The sequence below is a fragment of the Bombina bombina genome, chromosome 3 (assembly GCF_027579735.1).
Source record: "Bombina bombina isolate aBomBom1 chromosome 3, aBomBom1.pri, whole genome shotgun sequence".
NCBI lineage: Eukaryota > Metazoa > Chordata > Amphibia > Anura > Bombinatoridae > Bombina > Bombina bombina.
The window spans coordinates 30,895,942-30,923,134 of record NC_069501.1 but is presented as its reverse complement, the minus strand read 5'-3'; the positions used below and the strand labels follow the sequence as shown (position 1 = coordinate 30,923,134).

Sequence of the window (27,193 nt, the reverse complement as noted above, 5' to 3'; positions counted from 1 at the left end):
TGTATGTTAGGTAGGTGATATAGAAGGGGCCGTTAGTAGTGAGCAATAAGCTGCCAGTGGTCTGCTCTGTACAATAACGTATATGAGGGTGGGTATATACTGGTGCTAGATGCATTGTGAGAACAGATAAAGTAAATACGTGTGTATGTTAGGTAGGTGATATAGAAGGGGCCGTAAGCTGCCAGTGGTCTGCTCCGTACAATAACGTATATGAGGGTGGGTATATACTGGTGCTAGATGCACTGTGAGAACAGATAAAGTAAATACGTGTGTATGTTAGGTAAGTGATATAGAAGGGGCCGTTAGTAGTGTGCAATAAGCTGCCAGTGGTCTGCTCTGTACAATATATATATATATATATGAGGGTGGGTATATACTGGTGCTAGATGCACAATGCATTGTGAGAACAGATAAAGTAAATACGTGTGTATGTTAGGTAGGTGATATAGAAGGGGCCGTTAGTAGTGGGCAATAAGGTCTGCTCTGTACAATAACGTATATGTGGGTGGGTATATACTGGTGCTAGATGCATTGTGAGAACAGATAAAGTAAATATGTGTGTATGTTAGGTAGGTGATATAGAAGGGGCCGTTAGTAGTGGGCAATAAGGTCTGCTCTGTACAATAACGTATATGAGGGTGGGTATATACTGGTGCTAGATGCACGATGCACTGTGAGAACAGATAAAGTAAATACGTGTGTATGTTAGGTAGGTGATATAGAAGGGGCCGTTAGTAGTGTGCAATAAGCTGCCAGTGGTCTGCTCTGTACAATAACGTATATGAGGGTGGGTATATACTGGTGCTAGATGCATTGTGAGAACAGACACGTATTTACTTTACAATAACGTATATGAGGGTGTGAGAACAGATAAAGTAAATACGTGTGTATGTTAGGTAGGTGATATAGAAGGGGCCGTTAGTAGTGGGCAATAAGGTCTGCTCTGTACAATAACGTATATGAGGGTGGGTATATACTGGTGCTAGATGCACTGTGAGAACAGATAAAGTAAATATGTGTGTATGTTAGGTAGGTGATATAGAAGGGGCCGTTAGTAGTGTGCAATAAGCTGCCAGTGGTCTGATCTGTACAATATATATATATGAGGGTTGGGTATATACTGGTGCTAGATGCACAATGCATTGTGAGAACAGATAAAGTAAATACGTGTGTATGTTAGGTAGGTGATATAGAAGGGGCCGTTAGTAGTGAGCAATAAGCTGCCAGTGGTCTGCTCTGTACAATAACGTATATGAGGGTGGGTATATACTGGTGCTAGATGCACAATGCATTGTGAGAACAGATAAAGTAAATACGTGTGTATGTTAGGTAGGTGATATAGAAGGGGCCGTTAGTAGTGTGCAATAAGCTGCCAGTGGTCTGCTCTGTACAATAACGTATATGAGGGTGGGTATATACTGGTGCTAGATGCACAATGCATTGTGAGAACAGATAAAGTAAATACGTGTGTATGTTAGGTAGGTGATATAGAAGGGGCCGTTAGTAGTGGGCAATAAGGTCTGCTCTGTACAATAACGTATATGAGGGTGGGTATATACTGGTGCTAGATGCATTGTGAGAACAGATAAAGTAAATACGTGTGTATGTTAGGTAGGTGATATAGAAGGGGCCGTTAGTAGTGGGCAATAAGGTCTGCTCTGTACAATAACGTATATGAGGGTGGGTATATACTGGTGCTAGATTCACTGTGAGAACAGATAAAGTAAATACGTGTGTATGTTAGGTAGGTGATATAGAAGGGGCCGTTAGTAGTGGGCAATAAGGTCTGCTCTGTACAATAACGTATATGAGGGTGGGTATATACTGGTGCTAGATTCACTGTGAGAACAGATAAAGTAAATACGTGTGTATGTTAGGTAGGTGATATAGAAGGGGCCGTTAGTAGTGTGCAATAAGCTGCCAGTGGTCTGCTCTGTACAATAACGTATATGAGGGTGGGTATATACTGGTGCTAGATGCACAATGCATTGTGAGAACAGATAAAGTAAATACGTGTGTATGTTAGGTAGGTGATATAGAAGGGGCCGTTAGTAGTGGGCAATAAGGTCTGCTCTGTACAATAACGTATATGAGGGTGGGTATATACTGGTGCTAGATTCACTGTGAGAACAGATAAAGTAAATACGTGTGTATGTTAGGTAGGTGATATAGAAGGGGCCGTTAGTAGTGAGCAATAAGCTGCCAGTGGTCTGATCTGTACAATAATGTATATGAGGGTTGGTATATACTGGTGCTTGATGCACTGTGAGAGCAGATAAAGTAAATACGTGTGTTTATTGCAGAGGACTCGGAGGAGGAGGATGGCCTGGGGCAAGATCTGTCTCTCATAGGCTCACATGCATTTGCCCGCATGGAAGGAGATGTGGACAAGCAGAGGCGCCTCGCCTTGCAGGGACAGATGTCTGGGGCAGCCCAGCAGAAGCAGCATCAGCGCAAGTGAGTGAGACTGGGTGATTCCCACGGCACCATATTGATCTCCTTAAAGGGACAGTGTAGTCAAAACTCATGATTAAGATAGGGCAAGTAATTTTAAACTTTCTAATTTACTTTCATCATCAAATTTGCTTTGTTCTTTTGGTATTCTTTGTTGAAAGCTAAGCCTATGTAGGCTCATATGCTAATTTCTATGCTGTTAAAGGTTGCCTCTTATCTCAGTGCATTTAGACAGTTTTTCACGGTGAGACCGTGCTTGTTCATGTGTGCCATATAGATAACATTGTGCTAGCCCTAATTGGCTAAAATGCATGTCTGTCAAAAGAACTGAGATAAGGGGGCAGTCTGTAGAGGTTTAGATACAAGGTAATCACAGAGGTAAAAAGTATAGTAATATTACAGTGTTAGTTATGCAAAGCTTGGGAATAGATAATAAAGGGATTATTTATATTTTTAAACAACAACATTTAAATTAGACTGTCCCTTTAAAGCAGTGCTTTCCAAACTGTGTGTCGGGACACACTAGTGTGTCTGCAGCAGTGTGTAGGTGTGTCCCTGTTTCAGCACAATTTTTATTAAATTTAATTTTTTTTTAATTTTTTTTTTTGGTTTCTGACTTTCCGCCTGCCTGCTACGCATATCACATGGTTGACACATGATTGATACTTAGTGGGTCACAGATTATCTTAACCTATTGGTGCAGCTCAGTGGGAACTGAAACTATTCCCTTTGGCGGCACATTGGCTCCTGACTGCACGTGTAGTCTCCTCAATCAGCTCGTGACTGCAAGTGTAGTCAGTGAGTGGGACAGCAGTGTGTTTCAGCGCGGGCAGTAGTCAGTAGGGCTCACGGAGCTCTGAGGGCGGCAGCTTAAACGCTGAGCTGAAGTCAGTGGGGTTTTTTCTACAGCTAGCTCCCAGTATTGCATTGCTGCTCCTGCTCTTGATATATGGATAGGAAGTGGAAGTTAAAAATGCTTGATGATGAAATGCGAGTGTCTTTATCTAATATTCCACCAAATATTCAGAAATTGTGTTCATCCCATCAACCTCATAAATTCCATTAAATAATAAGTAACTATTGGTGTTATTAAATTTTTTTTTAATTCTTGCACATACATACTGTTACGTAAATACATATTATTATTAATATATAATTTATCTATGTGTCCGTATATTTTAAAACAAGTTAGTTTAACCTCCTTTTTGCTAGTACAACTGAATTAATTACCGTGTCGCAAAATTATGTAGGTCTAAAAAGTGTGTCATCAACATGAAAAGTTTGGAAAGCTCTGCTTTAAAGGCATATGGGAGGGGTACATTGTGTTTTTGTCTCATTCTTTACATGCATGTTCTGGTTTTCAGAGAGCTGCCCTCTCTCTCTCTTTGTATTTCTATAAATAAGCCCAGTGCTTCTCAAGCTGTAGTAGCCTTAGGCATAGAATCACATGAAGTGCACAGCTATTAATAATGATGTGTAGATGGGGGTGCAGGGATTTCCCTCTTTACCTAAGCACACACTTGTGTCACACTCTGGTGCCAGTGAGCTCATGGGTGTAACAAGCAGCCTCTCCTGGTGCCCCTGATAGTCTTAGGTTTGGGCCCTTTTTATATTTTCTCCCTCACCCCTGAACTATTTCTGCTACACCCATGATGCCAGTATTGTTAATTAACTCTATCTGCATAATTGTTATTTCATCTCCTGGTGTAATATTATAATTATTATCATTTGTTTATATTGTGATGCAAACTCCCATATCACTGTTCCTCTCTGTCCCACTTGTAATCTTGTTCACTTTTAGAATATCTGTTTTCTGTGTGTAATCCTACTTCTTACTGTCTCTGCAATTTAGCAGCGTAATCCCAATTATGACTGTATTAGCTGTTACTACAGACTGTGTGATCCCAATTGTGACTGTATTAGCTGTTACTACAGACTGTGTGATCCATATTGTGACTGTATTAGCTGTTACTACAGACTGTGTGATCCCAATTGTGACTATTAGATGTTACTACACACAGTGTGTGTGATCCCCATTGTGACTGTATTAGCTGTTACTACAGACTGTGTGATCCCAATTGTGACTATTAGATGTTACTACACACAGTGTGTGTGATCCCCATTGTGACTGTATTAGCTGTTACTACAGACTGTGTGATCCCAATTGTGACTATTAGATGTTACTATATACAGTGTATGTGATCCCAATTGTGACTGTATTGGCTGTTACTACACACTGTGTGTGTGTAATCCCCACCCATTGTGACTGTATTAGCTGTTACTACACACTGTGTGTGTGAACCCCATTGTTACTATATTTGCTTTTACTACAGACCGTGTGTGTGATTCCCATTGTGACTTTATTAGCTGTTACTACTCACAGTGTGTGTTATCCCCATTTTGACTGTGTTTGTAACTACAGACTGTGTGATCCCCATTGTGACTGTATTAGCTTTTACTACAGACTGTCTGTGTGATCCCCATTGTGACTGTATTAGCTGTTACTATAGACTGTGTATGAGATCCCCTTTGTGACTGTATTAGCTGTTACTACAGACTATGTGATTCCCATTGGGACTGTATTAGCTGTTACTACAAACTGTGTGTGTGATCCCCATTGGGACTGTATTAGCTGTTACTACAGACTGTGTGATCCCCATTGTGACTGTTAGCTGTTACTTCAGACTGTGTGATCCCCATTGTGACTGTATTAGCTGTTACTACACACTGTGTGTGTAATCCCCGTTGGGACTGTATTAGCTGTTACTACAGACTGTGTGATCCTCATTGTGACTGTTAGCTGTTACTACAGACTGTGTGATCCCCATTGTGACTGTATTAGCTGTTACTACACACTGTGTGTGTAATCCCCGTTGGGGCTGTATTAGCTGTTACTACAGACTGTGTGATCCACATTGTGACTGTTAGCTGTTACTACAGACTGTGTGATCCCCATTGTGACTGTTAGCTGTTACTACAGACTGTGTGATCCCCATTGGGACTGTATTAGCTGTTACTACACACTGTGTGTGTGTGAACCCCATTGGGACTGTATTAGCTGTTACTACAGACTGTGTGATCCCCATTGTGACTGTTAGCTGTTACTACAGACTGTGTGATCCCCATTGGGACTGTATTAGCTGTTACTACACACTGTGTGTGTGTGATCCCCATTGGGACTGTATTAGCTGTTACTACAGACTGTGTGATCCCCATTGTGACTGTTAGCTGTTACTACACACTGTGTGTGTGATTCCCATTGTGACTGTATTAGCTGTTACTACAGACTGTGTGTGTAATCCCCATTGTGACTGTGTGTGTGATCCCCATTGGGACTGTATTAGCTGTTACTACAGACTGTGTGATCCCCATTGGGACTGTATTAGCTGTTACTACAGACTGTGTGTGAGATCCCAATTGTGATTGTGTTAGCTGTTATTACACACTGTGTGAAATCCCCATTGTGACTGTGTTAGCTGTTACTATAGACTGTGTGTGAGATCCCCATTGTGATTGTGTTAGCTGTTACTACAGACTGTGTGTGTAATCCCCATTGTGACTGTGTTAGCTGTTACTATAGACTGTGTGTGAGATCCCCATTGTGATTGTGTTAGCTGTTACTACAGACTGTGTGTGTGATCCCCATTGTGACTGTATTAGCTGTTACTACAGACTGTGTGATCCCAATTGTGACTGTATTAGCTGTTACTACACACTGTGTGTGTGAACCCCATTGTGACTGTATTAGCTGTTACTATAGACTATGTGATTCCCATTGGGACTGTATTAGCTGTTACTACACACTGTGTGTGATCCCCATTGGGACTGTATTAGCTGTTACTACAGACTGTGTGATCCCCATTGTGACTGTTAGCTGTTACTACAGACTGTGTGATCCCCATTGTGACTGTATTAGCTGTTACTACACAATGTGTGTGTAATCCCCGTTGGGACTGTATTAGCTGTTACTACAGACTGTGTGATCCCCATTGTGACTGTTAGCTGTTACTACAGACTGTGTGATCCCCATTGTGACTGTTAGCTGTTACTACAAACTGTGTGATCCCCATTGGGACTGTATTAGCTGTTATTACACACTGTGTGTGTATGATCCCCATTGGGACTGTATTAGCTGTTACTGCAGACTGTGTGATCCCCATTGTGACTGTTAGCTGTTACTACAGACTGTGTGTGTGATTCCCATTGTGACTGTGTGTGTGATCCCCATTGGGACTGTATTAGCTGTTACTACAGACTGTGTGATCCCCATTGGGACTGTATTAGCTGTTACTACAGACTGTGTGTGAGATCCCAATTGTGATTGTGTTAGCTGTTATTACAGACTGTGTGTAATCCCCATTGTGACTGTGTTAGCTGTTACTATAGACTGCGTGTGAGATCCCCATTGTGATTGTGTTAGCTGTTACTACAGACTGTATGTGTGATCCCCATTGTGACTGTATTAGCTGTTACTACAGACTGTGTGATCCCAATTGTGACTGTATTAGCTGTTACTACAGACTGTGTGTGATCCCCATTGTGACTGTGTTTGTAACTACAGACTGTGTGTGAGATCCCAATTGTGATTGTGTTAGCTGTTATTACAGACTGTGTGTAATCCCCATTGTTACTGTGTTAGCTGTTACTATAGACTGCGTGTGAGATCCCCATTGTGATTGTGTTAGCTGTTACTACAGACTGTGTGTGAGAACTCCATTGTGACTGTATTTGCTGTTACTACAGACTGTGTGTGTGATTCCCATTGTGACTGTATTAGCTGTTACTAAAGACTGTGTGTGAGATCCCCTTTGTGACTGTATTAGCTGTTACTACACACAGTGTGTGTGATCCCCATTGTGACTGTGTTTGTAACTACAGACTGTGTGTGTGATCCCCATTGTGACTGTATTAGCTGTTACTAAAGACTGTGTGTGAGATCCCCTTTGTGACTGTATTAGCTGTTACTGCACACAGTGTGTGTGATCCCCATTGTGACTGTATAAGCTGTTACTACAAACTGTGTGATCCCCATTGTGACTGTTAGCTGTTACTGCAGACTGTGTGATCCCCACTGTGACTGTATTAGCTGTTACTACAGACTAGGTGATCCCCATTGGGACTGTATTAGCTGTTACTACACACTGTGTGTGTGTGTGTGTGTGATCCTCATTGGGACTGTATTAGCTGTTACTACAGACTGTGTGATCCCCATTGTGACTGTTAGCTGTTACTACAGACTGTGTGATCCCCATTGTGACTGTATTAGCTGTTACTACACACTGTGTGTGTAATCCCCGTTGGGACTGTATTAGCTGTTACTACAGACTATGTGATCCCCATTTGGACTGTATTAGCTGTTACTACACACTGTGTGTGTGTGATCCCCATTGGGACTGTTAGCTGTTACTACAGACTGTGTGTGTGATTCCCATTGTGACTGTATTAGCTGTTACTACAGACTGTGTGATCCCCATTGGGACTGCGTGTGTGATCCCCATTGGGACTGTATTAGCGGTTACTACAGAATGTGTGTGAGATCCCAATTGTGATTGTGTTAGCTGTTATTACAGACTGTGTGAAATCCCCATTGTGACTGTGTTAGCTGTTACTACAGACTGTGTGTGTAATCCCCATTGTGACTGTGTTAGCTGTTACTACAGACTGTGTGTGAGATCCCCATTGTGATTGTGTTAGCTGTTATTACAGACTGTGTGAAATCCCCATTGTGACTGTGTTAGCCGTTACTACAGACTGTGTGTGTGAGCCCCATTGTAACTGTATTAGCTGTAACTACAGAATGTCTGTGTGATCCCCATTGTGACTGTGTTAGCTGTTACTACACACTGTGTGTGTGTGATCCCCATTGTGACTGTATTAGCCATTACTACAGACTGTGTGTGAGATCCCCATTGTGATTGTGTTAGCTGTTATTACAGACTGTGTGAAATCCCCATTGTGACTGTGTTAGCTGTAACTACAGACTGTGTGTGATCCCCATTGTGACTGTATTTGCTGTTACTACAAACACTGTGTGTGATCCCATTGTGACTGTGTTTGCTGTTACTACAGACTGTGTGTGTGCTTCCCATTGTGACTGTATTAGCTGTTACTACTAACTGTGTGTAACCCTTATTGTGACTGTATTAGCTGTTACTACAGACATTGTGTAATCCCCATTGTAACTGTATTAGCTATTACTACAGACTGAGTGTGTGATCCCCATTGTGTTAGCTGTTACTACAGACTGTGTGTGATCCACATTGTGACTGTATCAGCTGTTACTACAGACTGTGTGTGTGATCCCCATTGTGACTGTATTAGCTGTTACTACAGGCTGTGTGTGACCCCCATTGTGACTGTATTAGCTGTTACTACTGACTGTGTGTAATCCCCATTGTGTTAGCTGTTACTACAGACTGTGTGTGATCCACATTGTGACTGTATCAGCTGTTACTACAGACTGTGTTTGTGATCCCCATTGTGACTGTATTAGCTGTTACTACAGACTGTGTGTGTGATCCTCATTGTGACTGTATTAGCTGTTACTACAGGCTGTGTGTGTGATCCCCATTGTGACTGTATTAGCTGTTACTACAGACTGTGTGTGTGTGTAATCCCCATTGTGATTGTGTTAGCTGTTACTAAAGACTGTGTGTGTGATCCCCATTGTGACTGTATTAGCTGTAACTACAGACTGTGTGTGATCCCCATTGTGACTGTATTATCTGTTACTACAGACTGTGTGTGTGATTCCCCTTGTGACTATATTTGCGGTTACTACAGACTGTGTGTTATATCCCCACTTTAACTGCATTAGCTGTTACTACAAACTGTGTGTGTGATCCCCATTGTGACTGTATCAGCTGTTACTACAGACTGTGTGTGTGATCCCCATTGTGACTGTATTAGCTGTAACTACAGACTGTGTGTGTGATCCCCATTGTGACTGTATTAGCTGTTACTACAGACTGTGGCCTAGATTTAGAGTTCGGCGGTAGCCGTCAAAACCAGCGTTAGAGGCTCCTAACGCTGGTTTTGGCCGCCCGCTGGTATTTGGAGTCAGTGATTAAAGGGTCTAACGCTCACTTTACAGCCGCGACTTTTCTATACCGCAGATCCCCCTACGCCATTTGCGTAGCCTATCTTTTCAATGGGATCTTTCTAACGCTGGTATTTAGAGTCGTTTCTGCAGTGAGCGTTAGAGCTCTAACGACAAGATTCCAGCCGCCTGAAAATAGCAGGAGTTAAGAGCTTTCTGGCTAACGCCGGTTTATAAAGCTCTTAACTACTGTACCCTAAAGTACACTAACACCCATAAACTACCTATGTACCCCTAAACCGAGGTCCCCCCACATCGCCGCAACTCGATTAAAAATTTTAACCCCTAATCTTCCGACCGCAAAGCGCCGCCACCTACGTTATCCCTATGTACCCCTAATCTGCTACCCCTAACACCGCCGACCCCTATATTATATTTATTATCCCCTAATCTGCCCCCCTCAACGTCGCCGACACCTGCCTACACTTATTAACCCCTAATCTGCCGAGCGGACCGCACCGCTACTATAATAAAGTTATTAACCCCTAACCCGCCTCACTGACCCTATCATAAATAGTATTAACCCCTAATCTGCCCTCCCTAACATCGCCGACACCTAACTTCAATTATTAACCCCTAATCTTCCGATCGGAGCTCACCGCTATTCTAATAAATGTATTAACCCCTAAAGCTAAGTCTAACCCTAACACTAACACCCCCCTAACTTAAATATAATTTTAATCTAACGAAATAAATTAACTCTTATTAAATAAATTAATCCTATTTAAAGCTAAATACTTACCTGTAAAATAAATCCTAATATAGCTACAATATAAATTATAATTATATTATAGCTATTTTAGGATTAATATTTATTTTACAGGCAACTTGGTATTTATTTTAACTAGGTACAATAGCTATTAAATAGTTAAGAACTATTTAATAGTTACCTAGTTAAAATAATAACAAAATTACCTGTAAAATAAATCCTAACCTAAGATATAATTAAACCTAACACTACCCTATCAATAAAAGAATTAAATAAACTACCTACAATTACCTACAATTAACCTAACACTACACTATCAATAAATTAAATAAACACAATTGCTACAAATAAATACAATTAAATAAACTAGCTAAAGTACAAAAAATAAAAAAGAACTAAGTTACAGAAAATAAAAAAATATTTACAAACATAAGAAAAATATTACAACAATTTTAAACTAATTACACCTACTCTAAGCCCCCTAATAAAATAACAAAGCCCCCCAAAATAATAAATTCCCTACCCTATTCTAAATTTAAAAAGTTACAAGCTCTTTTACCTTACCAGCCCTGAACAGGGCCCTTTGCGGGGCATGCCCCAAGAAGTTCAGCTCTTTTGCCTGTAAAAGAAAACATACAATACCCCCCCCCCCCCAACATTACAACCCACCACCCACATACCCCTAATCTAACCCAAACCCCCCTTAAATAAACCTAACACTAAGCCCCTGATGATCTTCCTACCTTGTCTTCACCATGCCAGGTTCACCGATCCGTCCTGGCTCCAAGATCTTCATCCAACCCAAGCGGGGGCTAGACATCCACTGAAGAAGTCCAGAAGAGGGTCCAAAGTCTTCCTCCTATCCGGCAAGAAGAGGACATCCGGACCGGCAAACATCTTCTCCAAGCGGCATCTTCGATCTTCTTCCATCCGGTGCGGAGCGGGTCCATCTTGAAGCAGGCGACGCGGATCCATCCTCTTCTTCCGATGTCTCCCGACGAATGACGGTTCCTTTAAGGGACGTCATCCAAGATGGCGTCCCTCGAATTCCGATTGGCTGATAGGATTCTATCAGCCAATCGGAATTAAGGTAGGAATTTTCTGATTGGCTGATGGAATCAGCCAATCAGAATCTAGTTCAATCCGATTGGCCGATCCAATCAGCCAATCAGATTGAGCTCGCATTCTATTGGCTGATCGGAACAGCCAATAGAATGCGAGCTCAATCTGATTGGCTGATTGGATCAGCCAATCGGATTGAACTTGATTCTGATTGGCTGATTCCATCAGCCAATCAGAAAATTCCTACCTTAATTCCGATTGGCTGATAGAATCCTATCAGCCAATCGGAATTCGAGGGACGCCATCTTGGATGACGTCCCTTAAAGGAACCGTCATTCGTCGGGAGACATCGGAAGAAGAGGATGGATCCGCGTCGCCTGCTTCAAGATGGACCCGCTCCGCACCGGATGGAAGAAGATCGAAGATGCCGCTTGGAGAAGATGTTTGCCGGTCCGGATGTCCTCTTCTTGCCGGATAGGAGGAAGACTTTGGACCCTCTTCTGGACTTCTTCAGTGGATGTCTAGCCCCCGCTTGGGTTGGATGAAGATCTTGGAGCCAGGACGGATCGGTGAACCTGGCATGGTGAAGACAAGGTAGGAAGATCATCAGGGGCTTAGTGTTAGGTTTATTTAAGGGGGATTTGGGTTAGATTAGGGGTATGTGGGTGGTGGGTTGTAATGTTGGGGGGGGGGGGTATTGTATGTTTTCTTTTACAGGCAAAAGAGCTGAACTTCTTGGGGCATGCCCCGCAAAGGGCCCTGTTCAGGGCTGGTAAGGTAAAAGAGCTTGTAACTTTTTAAATTTAGAATAGGGTAGGGAATTTATTATTTTGGGGGGCTTTGTTATTTTATTAGGGGGCTTAGAGTAGGTGTAATTAGTTTAAAATTGTTGTAATATTTTTCTTATGTTTGTAAATATTTTTTTATTTTCTGTAACTTAGTTCTTTTTTATTTTTTGTACTTTAGCTAGTTTATTTAATTGTATTTATTTGTAGCAATTGTGTTTATTTAATTTATTGATAGTGTAGTGTTAGGTTAATTGTAGGTAATTGTAGGTAGTTTATTTAATTCTTTTATTGATAGGGTAGTGTTAGGTTTAATTATATCTTAGGTTAGGATTTATTTTACAGGTAATTTTGTTATTATTTTAACTAGGTAGCTATTAAATAGTTCTTAACTATTTAATAGCTATTGTACCTGGTTAAAATAAATACCAAGTTGCCTGTAAAATAAATATTAATCCTAAAATAGCTAAAATATAATTATAATTTATATTGTAGCTATATTAGGGTTTATTTTATAGGTAAGTATTTAGCTTTAAATAGGAATCATTTATTTAATAAGAGTTAATTTATTTCGTTATATGTAAATTATATTTAAGTTAGGGGGGTGTTAGTGTTAGGGTTAGACTTAGCTTTAGGGGTTAATACATTTATTAGAATAGCGGTGAGCTCCGATCGGAAGATTAGGGGTTAATAATTGAAGGTAGGTGTCGGCGATGTTAGGGAGGGCAGATTAGGGGTTAATACTATTTATGATAGGGTTAGTGAGACGGATTAGGGGTTAATAACTTTATTATAGTAGCGCTCAGGTCCGCTCGGCAGATTAGGGGTTAATAAGTGTAGGTAGGTGTCGGCGACGTTGTGGGGGGCAGATTAGGGGTTAATAAATATAACAGGGGTCGGCGATGTTAGGGCAGCAGATTAGGGGTACATAGGGATAACGTAGGTTGCGGCGGTTTACGGAGCGGAAGATTAGGGGTTAAAACTGTAATGCAGGGGTCAGCGATAGCGGGGGCGGCAGATTAGGGGTTAATAAGTGTAAGGCTAGGGGTGTTTAGACTTGGGGTTCATGTTAGGGTGTTAGGTGCAGACGTAGGAAGTGTTTCCCCATAGGAAACAATGGGGCTGCGTTAGGAGCTGAACGCTGCTTTTTTGCAGGTGTTAGGTTTTTTTTCAGCTCAAACAGTCCCATTGTTTCCTATGGGAGAATCGTGCACGAGCACGTTTTTGAGGCTGGCCGCGTCCGTAAGCAACTCTGGTATCGAGAGTTGCATTTGCGGTAAAAATGCCCTACGCTCCTTTTTTGGAGCCTAACGCAGCATTTGTTTTAACTCTCGATACCAGAGTTAAATTTATGGTGCGTCCAGAAAAAAGCCCGCGGAGCGTTAACAGCCCTTTTACCGCCGAACTCTAAATCTAGGCCTGTGTGTGTGATCCCCATTGTGATTGTGCTAGCTGTTACTACGTACTGTGTGTGTGTGATCCCCATTGTGACTGTATTAGCTGTAACTACAGACTGTGTGTGTGTGTGTGTGTGTGTGTGTGTGATCCCCATTGTGATTGTGTTAGCTGTTACTACAGACTCTGTGTGTGATCCCCATTGTGATTGTGTTAGCTGTTACTATAGACTGTGTGTGATCCCCATTGTGACTGTATTAGCTGTTACTACAGACTGTGTGTGTGTGATCCCCATTGTGACTGTCTTAGCTGTAACTACTGACTGTGTGTAATCCCCATTGTGACTGTATTAGCTGTTGCTACTGATTGTGTGTAATCCCCATTGTGACTGTATTAGCTGTTACTACAGACTGTGTGTGTGTGATCCCCATTGTGACTGTCTTAGCTGTAACTACTGACTGTGTGTAATCCCCATTGTGACTGTATTAGCTGTTGCTACAGGCTGTGTGTGTGTGATCCCCATTGTGACTGTATTAGCTGTTACTACAGACTTTGCTTTTGATCCCTATTGTTAATTTTTCCCAGTTACAATCGCTGGCTGTCTCGGGCACGAACAGAAGACCTGTCTGACATTGCAGCATTGAAAGCCCTGTACCAGTCAGGTGAGTGAAATGGTCTTGTGATAAATATATATAAATAATCTACTACCACATTAACAGTAATTTTTTTTTTTTATACAAAAATACTAACACAAAGTAAAAATGTACCTCTCTGCACAAATAATTAAATGCGTTTGTCTTCTGCCAGTTTTCTTCTTAAATGGAAAGAGTCCACAGCTGCATTCATTACTTTTGGGAAATAAGAACCTGGCCACCAGGAAGAGGCAAAGACACCCCAGCCAAAGGCTTAAATACTCCTCCCACTCCCCTCATCCCCCAATCATTCTTTGCCTTTCGTCCCAGGAGGTTGGCAGAGAAGTGTCAGAATTTTAGTTTTTTGTCTCTTATGGAGGGTAGTACTCTTCGCATGGGACAGGAGTTTTAAGTAGTCCTGTCAGTCTCTGAGTGAGGACTTGGATGAAAGTTAGAGTCTGGAGATGCAGGGAGAGTCTCTCTGCGAAACCATCCCGACTCATTAACAGCTCCTCAAGCAATCAGCGTTGTCTAACTTCGCTCCGCTGCCTGCTTTCTACTGTCAAGACCATGGTGGAGGCAATGCCACTATTCGTCACACTTGAAAGGCAGTGTTCCTGTTCTACGGCGTAGATTCCGGTAAGATAGTTTCATTTTACTTTATCGTCAATGTACTGTAATGTGAATGTTTTTCCCAAGAGGCTACAACACCTTGTGGGTCTAACTATATGACATATGGGTCTCAGTGAGTCTTCGTTAGTATCTTGGAATCGAGGGTTAATATCTCCTGAGGGGGGTCATTGAACTGGGGGGTTTATAATCATGTTTGTTTTGTGATTTAACCTGCTTATGTGTGATGTTTATGGGCTTGTGGTTGGAACTTTGAGGCCTTTGGATGTGACGCGGCCTTTTGGTTGTGTGCGCTTTTTTTGGACTGTGCGGTTCACCTTGTGTTCGGGCGTGGTTATGTTCCGTTCCGCATTTCCACATTGCTGAACGTGTCGCGAAGGGAATATTCTAGTCCGCAGGGGTTTGGTCATAGGAGGTGGTGAGTGCCCCAGCCATTGTGGGTGTCCTGTGCCGTTTTTGTTTAATACTTTAGTCCATATTGATATTTCCTCTCTCCAGTTATGGAGGATTCTGATGCTGAGACTGTGCTCTTTTTAGATTCAGTTACAGAGGATTCTGATACTGAGACTATTTTGATTTCAGATTCTGTGTCCAGTGATGACTCAGTATTGGCCTCGTTGACACATGTTGATCAGATTTGTTCTGTATACCATATTAGAGCGCCTGGTTCCTCAGGCTCGGGGAATCAGTGGCCTGCTGAGCCATCCACCTCTGGGGGCCCTGTCCTCCAGGAAGCGAGTTACCTACCAATTCATACTTCTATACATGCGGGTAACCCAGTTTATGGTTCCTCTATGCGGGGTGGCATGTTCCACCCCCGAGGTTGCAGCACGTTTTCGCTTCCAAATAATGTTAGCGATGGACCGTCTGCAGAGTCCAGACATTTTTTTGAAATTGTGCTCGTGCCCTATTGTCCCGGGTCTTCCGCCTTGGGGTGGGCCTCTACAGTTCCCTGCAAGTGTAACTGTTCCGGAGTGTTGTGCCTTTCGTTACAGGATTGCGCGCCTTAGCGTGTTGCTTAGACATCTTTTTCAGTTATTGAATAACCCGATCTAAAAATTTTGAACCGTTATGTGAGAATACCAACATTCAAAATGGTGACTATAAGGACTATTCTGCCTTTTGTTCAGCAAGGGCATTATATGTCCTCAATAGACTTACAGGATGCATATCTTCATATTCCGATACATCCAGATCACCATCAGTTCCTGAGATTCTCTTTTCTAGACAAGCATTACCAATTTGTTGCTCTTCCTTTTGGCCTAGCGACAGCTCCAAGGATCTTTTCAAAGGTTCTCGGTGCCCTACTCTCTGTAATCAGAGAGCGGGGTATTGTGGTGTTTCCTTATTTGGACGATATCTTGGTACTAGCTCAGTCTTTACGTTCTGCAGAATCTCACACAAATCAACTAGTGTTGTTTCTTCAAAAACATGGTTGGAGGATCAATTTACCAAAAAGTTCTTTGACTCCTCAGACAAGGGTAACCTTTTTAGGTTTCAAATAGATTCAGTATCAATGACTTTGTCTCTAACAGACAAGAGACGTCTGAAATTGGTTGCAGCTTGTCGGAACCTTCAGTCTCAATCATTCCCTTCAGTAGCTATGTGCATGGAGGTTTTAGGTCTCATGACTGCAGCATCGGACGCGATCCCTTTTGCTCGTTTTCACATGAGACCTCTTCAGCTTTGTATGCAGAATCAATGGTGCAGGGATTATACAAGGATATCACAATTAATATCCTTAAATCCCAATGTTCGACTATCTCTGACTTGGTGGTTAGATCACCATCGTTTAGTTCAAGGGGCCTCTTTTGTTCGTCCAACCTGGACTGTGATCACAACAGATGCAAGTCTTTCAGGTTGGGGAGCTGTCTGGGGATCTCTGACAGCTCAGGGGGTTTGGAAATCTCAAGAGGCGAGATTACCAATCAATGTTTTGGAACTCCGTGCAATTCTCAGAGCTCTTTAGTTTTGGCCTCTTCTGAAGAGAGAACCGTTTATTTGTTTTCAGACAGACAATTTCACAACTGTGGCATATGTCAATCATCAAGGTGGGACTCACAGTCCTCAAGCTGTGAAAGAAGTATCTTGGATACTTGCTTGGGCGGAATCCAGCTCCTGTCTAATTTCTGCGGTCCATATCCCAGGTATAGACAATTGGGAAGCTGATTATCTCAGTCGCCAGACTTTACATCCGGGAGACTGGTCTCTTCACCCAGATGTGTTTTTTCAGATTGTTCAGATGTGGGGGCTTCCAGAAATAGATCTGATGGCTTCTAATCTAAACAGGAAACTTCCCAGGTATCTGTGCAGGTCCAGGTATCCTCAGGTGGAAGCAGTGGATACGTTGACATTTCCTTGGAGTTATCAACCTGCTTATATCTTTCCGCCTCTAGTTCTTCTTCCAAGAGTGATTTCCAAAATCATAATGTGTTCGTTTGTACTGCTGGTAGCTCCAGCATGGCCACACAGGTTATGGTATGCAGATCTTGTTCAGATGTCCAGTTGCCAACCTTGGCCACTTCCGTTAAGGCCAGACCTTCTATCTCAAGGCCCATTTTTCCATCAGGATCTCAAATCATTAAATTTGAAGGTATGGAGATTGAACGCTTAGTGCTTAGTCATAGAGGTTTCTCTGACTCAGTGATTAATACTATGTTGCAGGCTCGTAAATCTGTGTCTAGGCAGATTTATTATCGAGTTTGGAAGACTTACATTTCATGGTGTTCTTCTCATAAATTCTCTTGGCATTCTTTTAGAATTCCTAGAATTTTACAGTTTCTTCAGGATGATTTAGATAAGGGTTTGTCTGCAAGTTCCTTGAAAGGACAAATCTCTGATCTTTCGGTTTTGTTTCACAGAAAAATTGCTAATCTTCCTGATATTCATAGTTTTGTACAGGCTTTGGTTCGTATTAAGCCTGTCATTAAATCAATCTATCCTCCTTGTAGTGTTAATTTGGTTTTGAAAGCTTTACAGGCTCCTCCGTTTGAGCCTATGCATTCTCTGGACATTAAATTACTTTCTTGGAAAGTATTGTTCCTTTTGGCCATCTCTTCTGCTAGAAGAGTTTCTGAATTATCTGCTCTTTCTTTTGAGTCTCCTTTTCTGATTTTTCATCAGGATAAGGCGGTCTTGCAGACTTCATTTACATTTTTACCTAAGGTTGTGAATTCCAACAACATTAGTAGAGAAATTGTTGTCCCTTCATTGTGTCCTAATCCTAAGAATTCTCTGGAGACATCTTTACATTCTTTGGGTGTGGTAAGAGCTTTGAAATATTTTATTGAAGCTACTAAAGATTTCAGAAAGACTTCTATAGTCTATTCATTATCTTTTCTGGTTCTAGGAAAGGTCAGAAGGCTTCTGCCATTTCTTTGGCATCTTGGTTAAAGCTTTTGATTCATCATGCTTATTTGGAGTCGGGTAATTCTCCGCCTCAGAGGATTACGGCTCATTCTACTAGGTCAGTTTCTACTTCCTGGGCTTTTAGGAATGAAGCTTCTGTTGATCAGATTTGCAAAGCAGCAACTTGGTCTTCTTTGCATACTTTTACTAAATTCTACCATTTTGATGTTTTTTCTTCTTCAGAAGCAGTTTTTGGTAGAAAAGTACTTCAGGCAGATGTTTCAGTTTGATTTTTCTGCTTATAATTTCAGTTTTTTTCATTAAGATTAAAACTTTTGATTTGGGTTGTGGATTAATTTTTTAGCGGAATTGGCTGTCTTTATTTTTATCCCTCCCTCTCTAGAGTCTCTTGCGTGGAGTCCCACATCTTGGGTATTTGCTATCCCATATGTCACTAGCTCATGGACTCTTGCCAATTACATGAAAGAAAACATAATTTATGTAAGAATTTACCTGATAAATTAATTTCTTTCATATTGGCAAGGGTCCATGAGACTCACCCTTTTCTCTTGTTAAGTGTGCTCAGTCCACGGGTCATCCATTACTTATGGGATATATTCTCCTTCCCAACAGGAAGTTGCAAGAGGATCACCCAAGCAGAGCTGCTATATAGCTCCTCCCCTCACATGTCATATCCAGTCATTCTCTTGCAACCCTCAACAAAGAAGGAGGTCGCGAGAGGAGCTGGAGTTTTTACTTAACTATTCTTCAATCAAAAGTTTGTTATTTTAAATGGCACCAGAGTGTGCTGTTTTTCTATCTCAGGCAGTATTTGGAAGAAGAAACTGCCTGCGTTTTTTTTCTATGATCTTAGCAGGCGTAACTAAGATCCACTGGCTGTTCTCGACATTCTGAGGAGTGGGGTAACTTCAGAAACTGGGAATAGCATGCGGGGTCCTCCGCAAATGAGGTATGTGCAGTACTTTATTTTCTGGGAATGGAATTGACTAAGAAAATACTGCTGTTACCGTATGATGTAAGTACAGCCTTAAATGCAGTAGTGGCAACTGGTATCAGGCTAATAAATGTATGCGCAGTCGAGTTATTTTCTAGGGACTAGAATTTGATTGAGAAAATACTGTTAAAACTGAAATAATACTTAAGCCTTATCTGCAGTGGTAGCGACTGGTAGCAGGCTTAGTGATAACTTTGCATGACATTGGAAAATGTTGTTTTTTAATAAAACGTTTACTGGCATGTTATTCGTTTTTGTGAGGTACTTTGGTGATAAATCTCTTTGGGCATGATTTTTTTCCACATGGCTAACATATATTTTCTGCATGGAAACCGTTATATCAGGGCTCCCACTGTTGTGATAGGAGTGGGAGGGACCTTGTTTTAGCGCCTTGTTGCGCAGTTAAAATTCTAGAACAGTCTTCCTGCTTCTTCCTCCTTGATCCAGGACGTCTCTAGAGAGCTCAGGGGTCTGCAAAATTCATTTTTGAGGGAGGTAATCAGTCACAGCAGATCTGTGACAGTGTGCTTGACTGTGATTAAAAGCGTTAAATCTTAATTGATATCCGTTTTATCCGTTTTGGGTATTGAGGGGTTAATCATCCTTTTGCTAATGGGTGCAATCCTCTGCTAATAATACACTTCTTGTTAAGAATTGTTTAATTATATCTGTATTTTTGAAGCGCTGCAGCGTTTTTTATATTGCTTGTAAACTTATTGAAAGTGATTTCCAAGCTTGCTAGTTTCATTGCTAAGTCTGTTTAAACATGTCTGATTCAGAGGAAACTGTTTGTTCATCATGTTCAAAAGCCAATGTGGAGCCCAATAGAACGTTGTGTACCAATTGTATTGATATTGCTTTGAATAAAAGTCAATCTGTACCGATAGAGAAACTATCACCAGACAACGAGGGGGAAGTTATGCCGCCTAACTCTCCTCACGTGTCAGTACCTGCGTCTCCCGCTCGGGAGATGCGTAGGATTGAGACGCCAAGTACATCTAGGCCCTTACAAATCACTTTACATGATATGGCTAATGTTATGAAAGAAGTATTATATAATATGCCCGAATTAAGGGGCAAGCGCAATAGCTCTGGGTTAAGGACAGAGCGCGCTGATGACACGAGAGCCATGTCTGATACTGCATCACAATTTGCAGAACATGAGGACGGTGAGCTTCATTCTGTCGGTGACGGTTCTGATCCGGGGAGACCGGATTCAGAAATTTCAAATTTTAAATTTAAGCTTGAGAACCTCCGTGTGTTACTAGGGGAGGTATTAGCGGCTCTGAATGATTGCGACACGGTGGCAATTCCAGAGAAATTGTGTAGGTTGGATAGATACTATGCGGTACCGATGTGTACTGACGTCTTTCCTATACCAAAAAGACTTACAGAAATTATTAGTAAGGAGTGGGATAGACCTGGTGTGCCTTTTTCCCCTCCCCCGATATTTAGAAAGATGTTTCCTATAGACGCCACCACACGAGACTTATGGCAGACGGTCCCTAAGGTGGAGGGAGCAGTTTCTACTTTAGCCAAGCGTACCACTATCCCGGTGGAGGATAGCTGTGCTTTCTCAGATCCAATGGATACAAAATTAGAGGTTTATCTTAAGAAAATGTTTGTTCAACAGGGTTTTATATTGCAGCCTCTTGCATGCATTGCGCCTGTCACGGCTGCAGCGGCATTCTGGTTTGAGTCTCTGGAAGAGGCGATTAGCACAGAGCCATTGGATGAGGCTTTGAGCAAAGTTAGAACCCTTAAGCAAGCTAATGCGTTTGTTTCAGATGCCGTAGTACATCTAACCAAACTTACGGCTAAAAATTCCGGATTCGCCATACTGGCGCGCAGAGCGCTCTGGCTTAAATCCTGGTCAGCGGATGTAACTTCCAAGTCTAAGCTACTTAACATTCCTTTCAAAGGGCAGACCTTATTCGGGCCAGGCTTGAAGGAAATTATTGCTGACATTATGGGAGGTAAGGGCCACGCCCTTCCTCAGGACAGGGCCAAACCAAAGGCCAAACAGTCTAATTTTCGTGCCTTTCGTAACTTCAAGGCAGGAGCAGCATCAACTTCCTCCGCTCCAAAACAGGAAGGAACTACTGCTCGTTACAGACAGGGTTGGAAAGGCAACCAGTCATGGAACAAGGGCAAGCAGGCCAGAAAGCCTACTCCCGCCCCTAAGACAGCATGAAGACAGGGCCCCCTATCCGGAGACGGATTTAGTGGGGGGCAGACTTTCTCTCTTCGCCCAGGCTTGGGCAAGAGATGTACAGGATCCCTGGACGTTGAAGATTATATCTCAGGGATACCTTCTGGATTTCAAAACCTCTCCTCCACAAGGGAGGTTTCATCTTTCGAGGTTATCAACAAACCTAGTAAAGAGAGAGGCATTTCTACAATGTGTACAAGACCTCTTAATCATGGGAGTGATCCACTCAGTTCCGCGATCGGAACAGGGACAAGGATTTTACTCAAATCTATTTGTGGTTCCCAAAAAAGAGGGAACCTTCAGACCAATCTTGGACTTAAAGATCTTAAACAAATTCCTAAGGGTACCATCGTTCAAGATGGAAACCATTCGAACAATCCTACCCATGATCCAAGAGGGTCAATATATGACCACGGTGGACTTAAAGGATGCTTACCTTCATATACCGATTCACAAAGATCATTATCGGTACCTAAGGTTTGCCTTTCTAGACAGGCATTACCAGTTTGTGGCTCTTCCCTTCGGGTTAGCCACGGCCCCGAGAATTTTTACGAAGGTTCTGGGCTCACTTCTGGCGGTACTAAGACCACGAGGCATAGCGGTGGCTCCGTACCTAGACGACATTCTGATACAAGCGTCAAGTTTTCAGAATGCAAAGTCTCATACAGAGATAGTTCTAGCATTTCTGAGGTCGCATGGGTGGAAAGTGAACGTGGAAAAGAGTTCTCTGTTACCACTCACAAGGGTTCCTTTTCTAGGGACTCTTATAGATTCTGTAGAGATGAAGATTTACCTGACGGAGTCCAGGTTATCAAAGATTCTCAATGCTTGCCGTGTCCTTCATTCCGTTCGAAGCCCATCAGTAGCTCAGTGCATGGAGGTAATCGGCTTAATGGTCGCGGCAATGGTCATAATGCCATTTGCGCACCTGCATCTCAGACCGCTGCAACTATGCATGCTCAGTCAATGGAACGGGGATTACTCAGATCTGTCCCCTTTGCTAAATCTGGACCAGGAGACCAGAGATTCTCTTCTCTGGTGGTTGTCACCGGTTCATCTGTCCAAAGGAATGACCTTTCGCAGACCAGATTGGTCGATTGTAACAACGAATGCCAGCCTTCTAGGCTGGGGAGCAGTCTGGAATTCCCTGAAGGCTCAGGGATCGTGGACTCAGGAGGAGAAACTCCTTCCAATAAACATTCTAGAATTAAGAGCAATATTCAATGCTCTTCTAGCTTGGCCTCAGTTATCAAAACTGAGGTTCATCAGATTTCAGTCGGACAATATCACGACTGTGGCTTACATCAATCATCAAGGGGGAACCAGGAGTTCCCTAGCGATGTTGGAAGTCTCGAAGATAATTCGCTGGGCAGAGTCTCACTCTTGCCACCTGTCAGCGATTTACATCCCAGGCGTAGAGAACTGGGAGGCGGATTTCCTAAGTCGCCAGACTTTTCATCCGAGAGAGTGGGAACTTCACCCGGAGGTATTTGCTCAACTGATTCGTCGTTGGGGCAAACCGGATCTGGATCTCATGGCATCTCGCCAGAACGCGAAGCTTCCTTGTTACGGATCCAGGTCCAGGGACCCGGGAGCGGTGCTGGTAGATGCATTAGCAGCCCCTTGGGTTTTCAACATAGCTTATGTGTTTCCACCATTTCCGTTGCAACCTCGACTGATTTCCAGGATCAAACAGGAGAGGGCATCGGTAATTCTGATAGCGCCTGCGTGGCCACGCAGGACCTGGTATGCAGACCTAGTGGACATGTCGTCCTGTCCACCATGGTCTCTTCCTCTGAGACAGGACCTTCTAATTCAGGGTCCTTTCAACCATCCAAACCTAATTTCTCTGAGGCTGACTGCCTGGAAATTGAACGCTTGATTCTATCAAAGCGTGGGTTTTCGGATTCGGTTATTGATACATTAATACAGGCTCGGAAACCTGTGACCAGGAAAATTTACCATAAGATATGACGTAAATATTTATATTGGTGCGAATCCAAGAGTTACTCATGGAGTAAGGTTAGGATTCCTAGGATATTGGCTTTTCTACAAGAGGGTTTAGAAAAGGGTTTATCCGCTAGTTCGCTAAAGGGACAGATTTCAGCTCTGTCTATTCTTTTACACAAACGTCTGGCAGAGAATCCAGACGTCCAGGCCTTTTGTCAGGCTTTGGCTAGAATTAAGCCTGTGTTTAAAGCTGTTGCTCCTCCGTGGAGCTTAAACTTGGTTCTTAAAGTTCTTCAGGGTGTTCCGTTTGAACCCCTTTATTCCATTGATATTAAGCTTTTATCTTGGAAAGTTCTGTTTTTGATGGCTATTTCCTCGGCTCGAAGAGTCTCTGAGTTATCTGCCTTACATTGTGATTCTCCTTATCTGATCTTTCATTCAGACAAGGTAGTACTGCGTACTAAACCTGGGTTTTTGCCTAAGGTTGTTTCTAACAGGAATATCAATCAAGAGATTGTTGTTCCATCATTATGTCCTAATCCTTCTTCAAAGAAGTAACGTCTTTTGCATAATCTAGACGTGGTCCGTGCTCTGAAGTTCTACTTACAGGCAACTAAAGATTTTCGACAAACTTCTTCTCTGTTTGTCGTTTACTCTGGACAGAGGAGACGTCAAAAGGCTTCGGCTACCTCTCTCTCTTTTTGGCTTCGTAGCATAATACGTTTAGCCTATGAGACTGCTGGACAGCAGCCTCCTGAAAGAATTACAGCTCATTCCACTAGAGCTGTGGCTTCCACCTGGGCCTTTAAGAATGAGGCCTCTGTTGAACAGATTTGCAAGGCTGCAACTTGGTCTTCACTTCATACTTTTTCCAAAATTTGACACTTTCGCTTCTTCGGAGGCTGGTTTTGGGAGAAAGGTTCTACAGGCAGTGGTTCCTTCTGTTTAATGTTCCTGCCTTGTCCCTCCCATCATCCGTGTACTTAGCTTTGGTATGGGTATCCCATAAGTAATGGATGACCCGTGGACTGAGCACACTTAACAAGAGAAAACATAATTTATGCTTACCTGATTTATTTCTCTTGTAGTGTGTTCAGTCCACGGCCCGCCCTGTCTTTTTAAGGCAGGTTCTAAATTTTAAAATTATAACTCCAGTCACCACTGCACCCTATGGTTTCTCCTTTCTCGTCTTGTTTCGGTCGAATGACTGGATATGACATGTGAGGGGAGGAGCTATATAGCAGCTCTGCTTGGGTGATCCTCTTGCAACTTCCTGTTGGGAAGGAGAATATATCCCAAAAGTAATGGATGACCCGTGTACTGAACACACTAGAAGAGAAATAAATTTATCAGGTAAGCATAAATTATGTTTTTATGGTGGTTATGATTTTTTTGTATAAAACACAATTATTCCAATTCCTTGTTGATGCTTTCGCTCCTTTCTTATCACCCCACTTCCTGGCTATTCGTTAAACTGAATTGTGGGCGTGGTGGGGGGTGTATTTATAGGCATTTTGAGGTTTGGGAAACTTTCCCCCTCCTGGTAGGAATGTATATCCCATACGTCACTAGCTCATGGACTCTTGCCAATATGAAAGAAATGAATTTATGAGGTAAATTCTTACATAAATTATGTTTTTTGGTTGCGATCCACCATTCACAGTCATGCATGCAAATTAACTAATATGTACTTATAGTATCATTAGTATTCTCTAACTGTGCTAACAGTTTTGCATTAAAAAGTATTCTTTAAGTATCCGTTTTCTTGCCAGTTTACCTGATATATAAGTGTGCAATCAAATAGTAATATTGAGGTTTGTTTTCAAATGTAACTATTGCATCACTTATTCATCTATGTGGTTAGACTTATCCTTGCCCCCTTATATACTTGTAACAAACTTAGAGGTTCTGAGATAGGACACATAATTTTTAGCACTACTATATCAATCGTTAGCGAACCCCATATATAGAGAGTATAATCTTTAAGTATAGCAATTTATCTCATATTTTGGCATCCATTTAACTCGGATAGGTTATAAATTAAAATTACAACAATATATGGGACCCCATCCTCCCACACAACCCCTCTGACACGTTTCGCCTGCTAAAGCTTTATCAAAGGCGGCAGGCTGCCGTGGTTCAAGTTATTTATTTACTTGCTTACTCTGAAGTCCCGCCTCTCTCAAAATATAATTGGTTTTAGCCAACAGTTACTGAGCTTCCAGCCTTCTCATGTATACCTCCTTTTCTGATTTTTCATCAGGATAAGGCTTTTCTTCGCACTAGCTATTCTTTTCTTCCTAAGGTTGTATCTATTAATCGTGAAATTATGGTTCCTTCTTTTGTCCAGCTCCTAAGAATTCTAAGGTGCATCTTTTCCACAACTTGGATGTTGTATAAGCTCTCAAATATTATGTGGAAGCCACAAAAGATTTCAGACTTTCTTCTACTCCTTTTTTTTTTTTGTTATTTGTTTTAGGCCTTGCAAAGGTCAGAAAGCTATGACTGTTACTTTAGCACCTTGGCTTAAAGCCTTAATTTGCAAGGCTTATGTGAAATCTCCCTCATGAGCGTATTATCCTTCATTCCTCTACAGCAGTTGCTACTTCTTGGACCTTTCATAATGATGCTTCTATTGATCAGATTTCTAAGGCAGGTACTTGGTCTTCTTTACACACTTTTTCTTTCTTTTTATCACTTTGATGTGTACGCTTCTTCTGAAGCTGCCTTTAGCAGGAAAGTTCTGTATGCCATAGTGCCTGACTAGTAACGTCCTGCTTTCTCTGTTTGTCCTCCCCTATTCACGGTGGTCTTGTGGACTCCTCAGCTTGGCTACTAAATCCCACACGTGATGACTCGTGATGACAAAATGTATGCTTATGTGATATATTTCTTTCATGATGGTCCACAATCTCCTCCCTTTCTTTTTACCGGGTGTTGACACTATTTGTTCAGCACCTCTTTTCTCCTCTTTATCTTTCCTGCTTTGCTTTTTTCCTCAACTACTTGGCTGTATTTATGACTGAGGTTCATGGGAAGTGGAAGTGATTTAAAGCTCTGGTGTGTTGAAGTGTGTCTTGCCTCCTCCTAGTGGTCAGGAGGGGAATATTCCCACACATAGTGACTCATAGACTTTCACCATCATTAAAGAAAGTAATTAATCAGGTAAGCATACATTTTATTTGTATGTGTTTTCTGAGGAGCATCATGACTATCACAGAAAAGGACAAACGCTATAAAACAGTCAGAAGACAAGAGTTTTAATATTTGTGCACAGCAGGTTACGTTATTTCCGCACAGCGTTTACGTTATTACTTTAATTGGGTAAATTTATCTCATCTTCAGAACATAAGCACTAAGATTTATTGCGGTTTGAGTACAGGTTAATAACTAACATCACTTTTTCCCACCTGCAATCATTACTGGATATTAGTGCTGAAAAAGCTTATTAGAAGATTAGTGGTTCCTTATACACATTAATGGAAAAGCACAACTAACCTGTAATCTGCCAGATATCATACCAGGTCCCAATGTCCTCTAAAACAGGGATGGCTAACTGGCGTCTTAAAGACCACATGTGGCCCTCTGCACTGGTCTTTGTGGCCCCTGGGATAAAGCTGAATTAAGAACGTGTCTCATCATTTTTTGTAGTCCCAGAAAAAAGCATAACTAAAAAATGTTTGATTAGGGGACTTCTGCTGGGTGGGTAAACAAAGTAGCCACCGCTCAAACGTCCCTCTGAAGGGCAGAAGAGCAAACAGAGGGTACCCTGGAACTTGACAGTTTTAGAAAATGTGTATTTATACAGCCTTTAGGGCTCCTTAAATATTCATCCATGGCCCCCGTTATTAGAGGCCCCTCGTTTTATTATGCCCCAGTTATTAGAAAGCCATCACTTTGTG

General features: G+C 42.0%; 1 protein-coding gene across 2 annotated transcripts in view; it reads left to right on the top strand.

Moving 5' to 3' along the window:
- GDAP2 (ganglioside induced differentiation associated protein 2) overlaps positions 1-27,193 on the top strand; it is a 292,812-nt gene that overhangs the window by 123,651 nt on the left and 141,968 nt on the right. For both annotated transcript variants that reach the window (XM_053705768.1, XM_053705769.1), the window contains exons 8-9: positions 2,304-2,457; positions 14,090-14,166. In XM_053705768.1, coding sequence (XP_053561743.1) covers positions 2,304-2,457; positions 14,090-14,166 — 231 coding nt within the window. The remainder of the gene's footprint in view (positions 1-2,303; positions 2,458-14,089; positions 14,167-27,193) is intronic.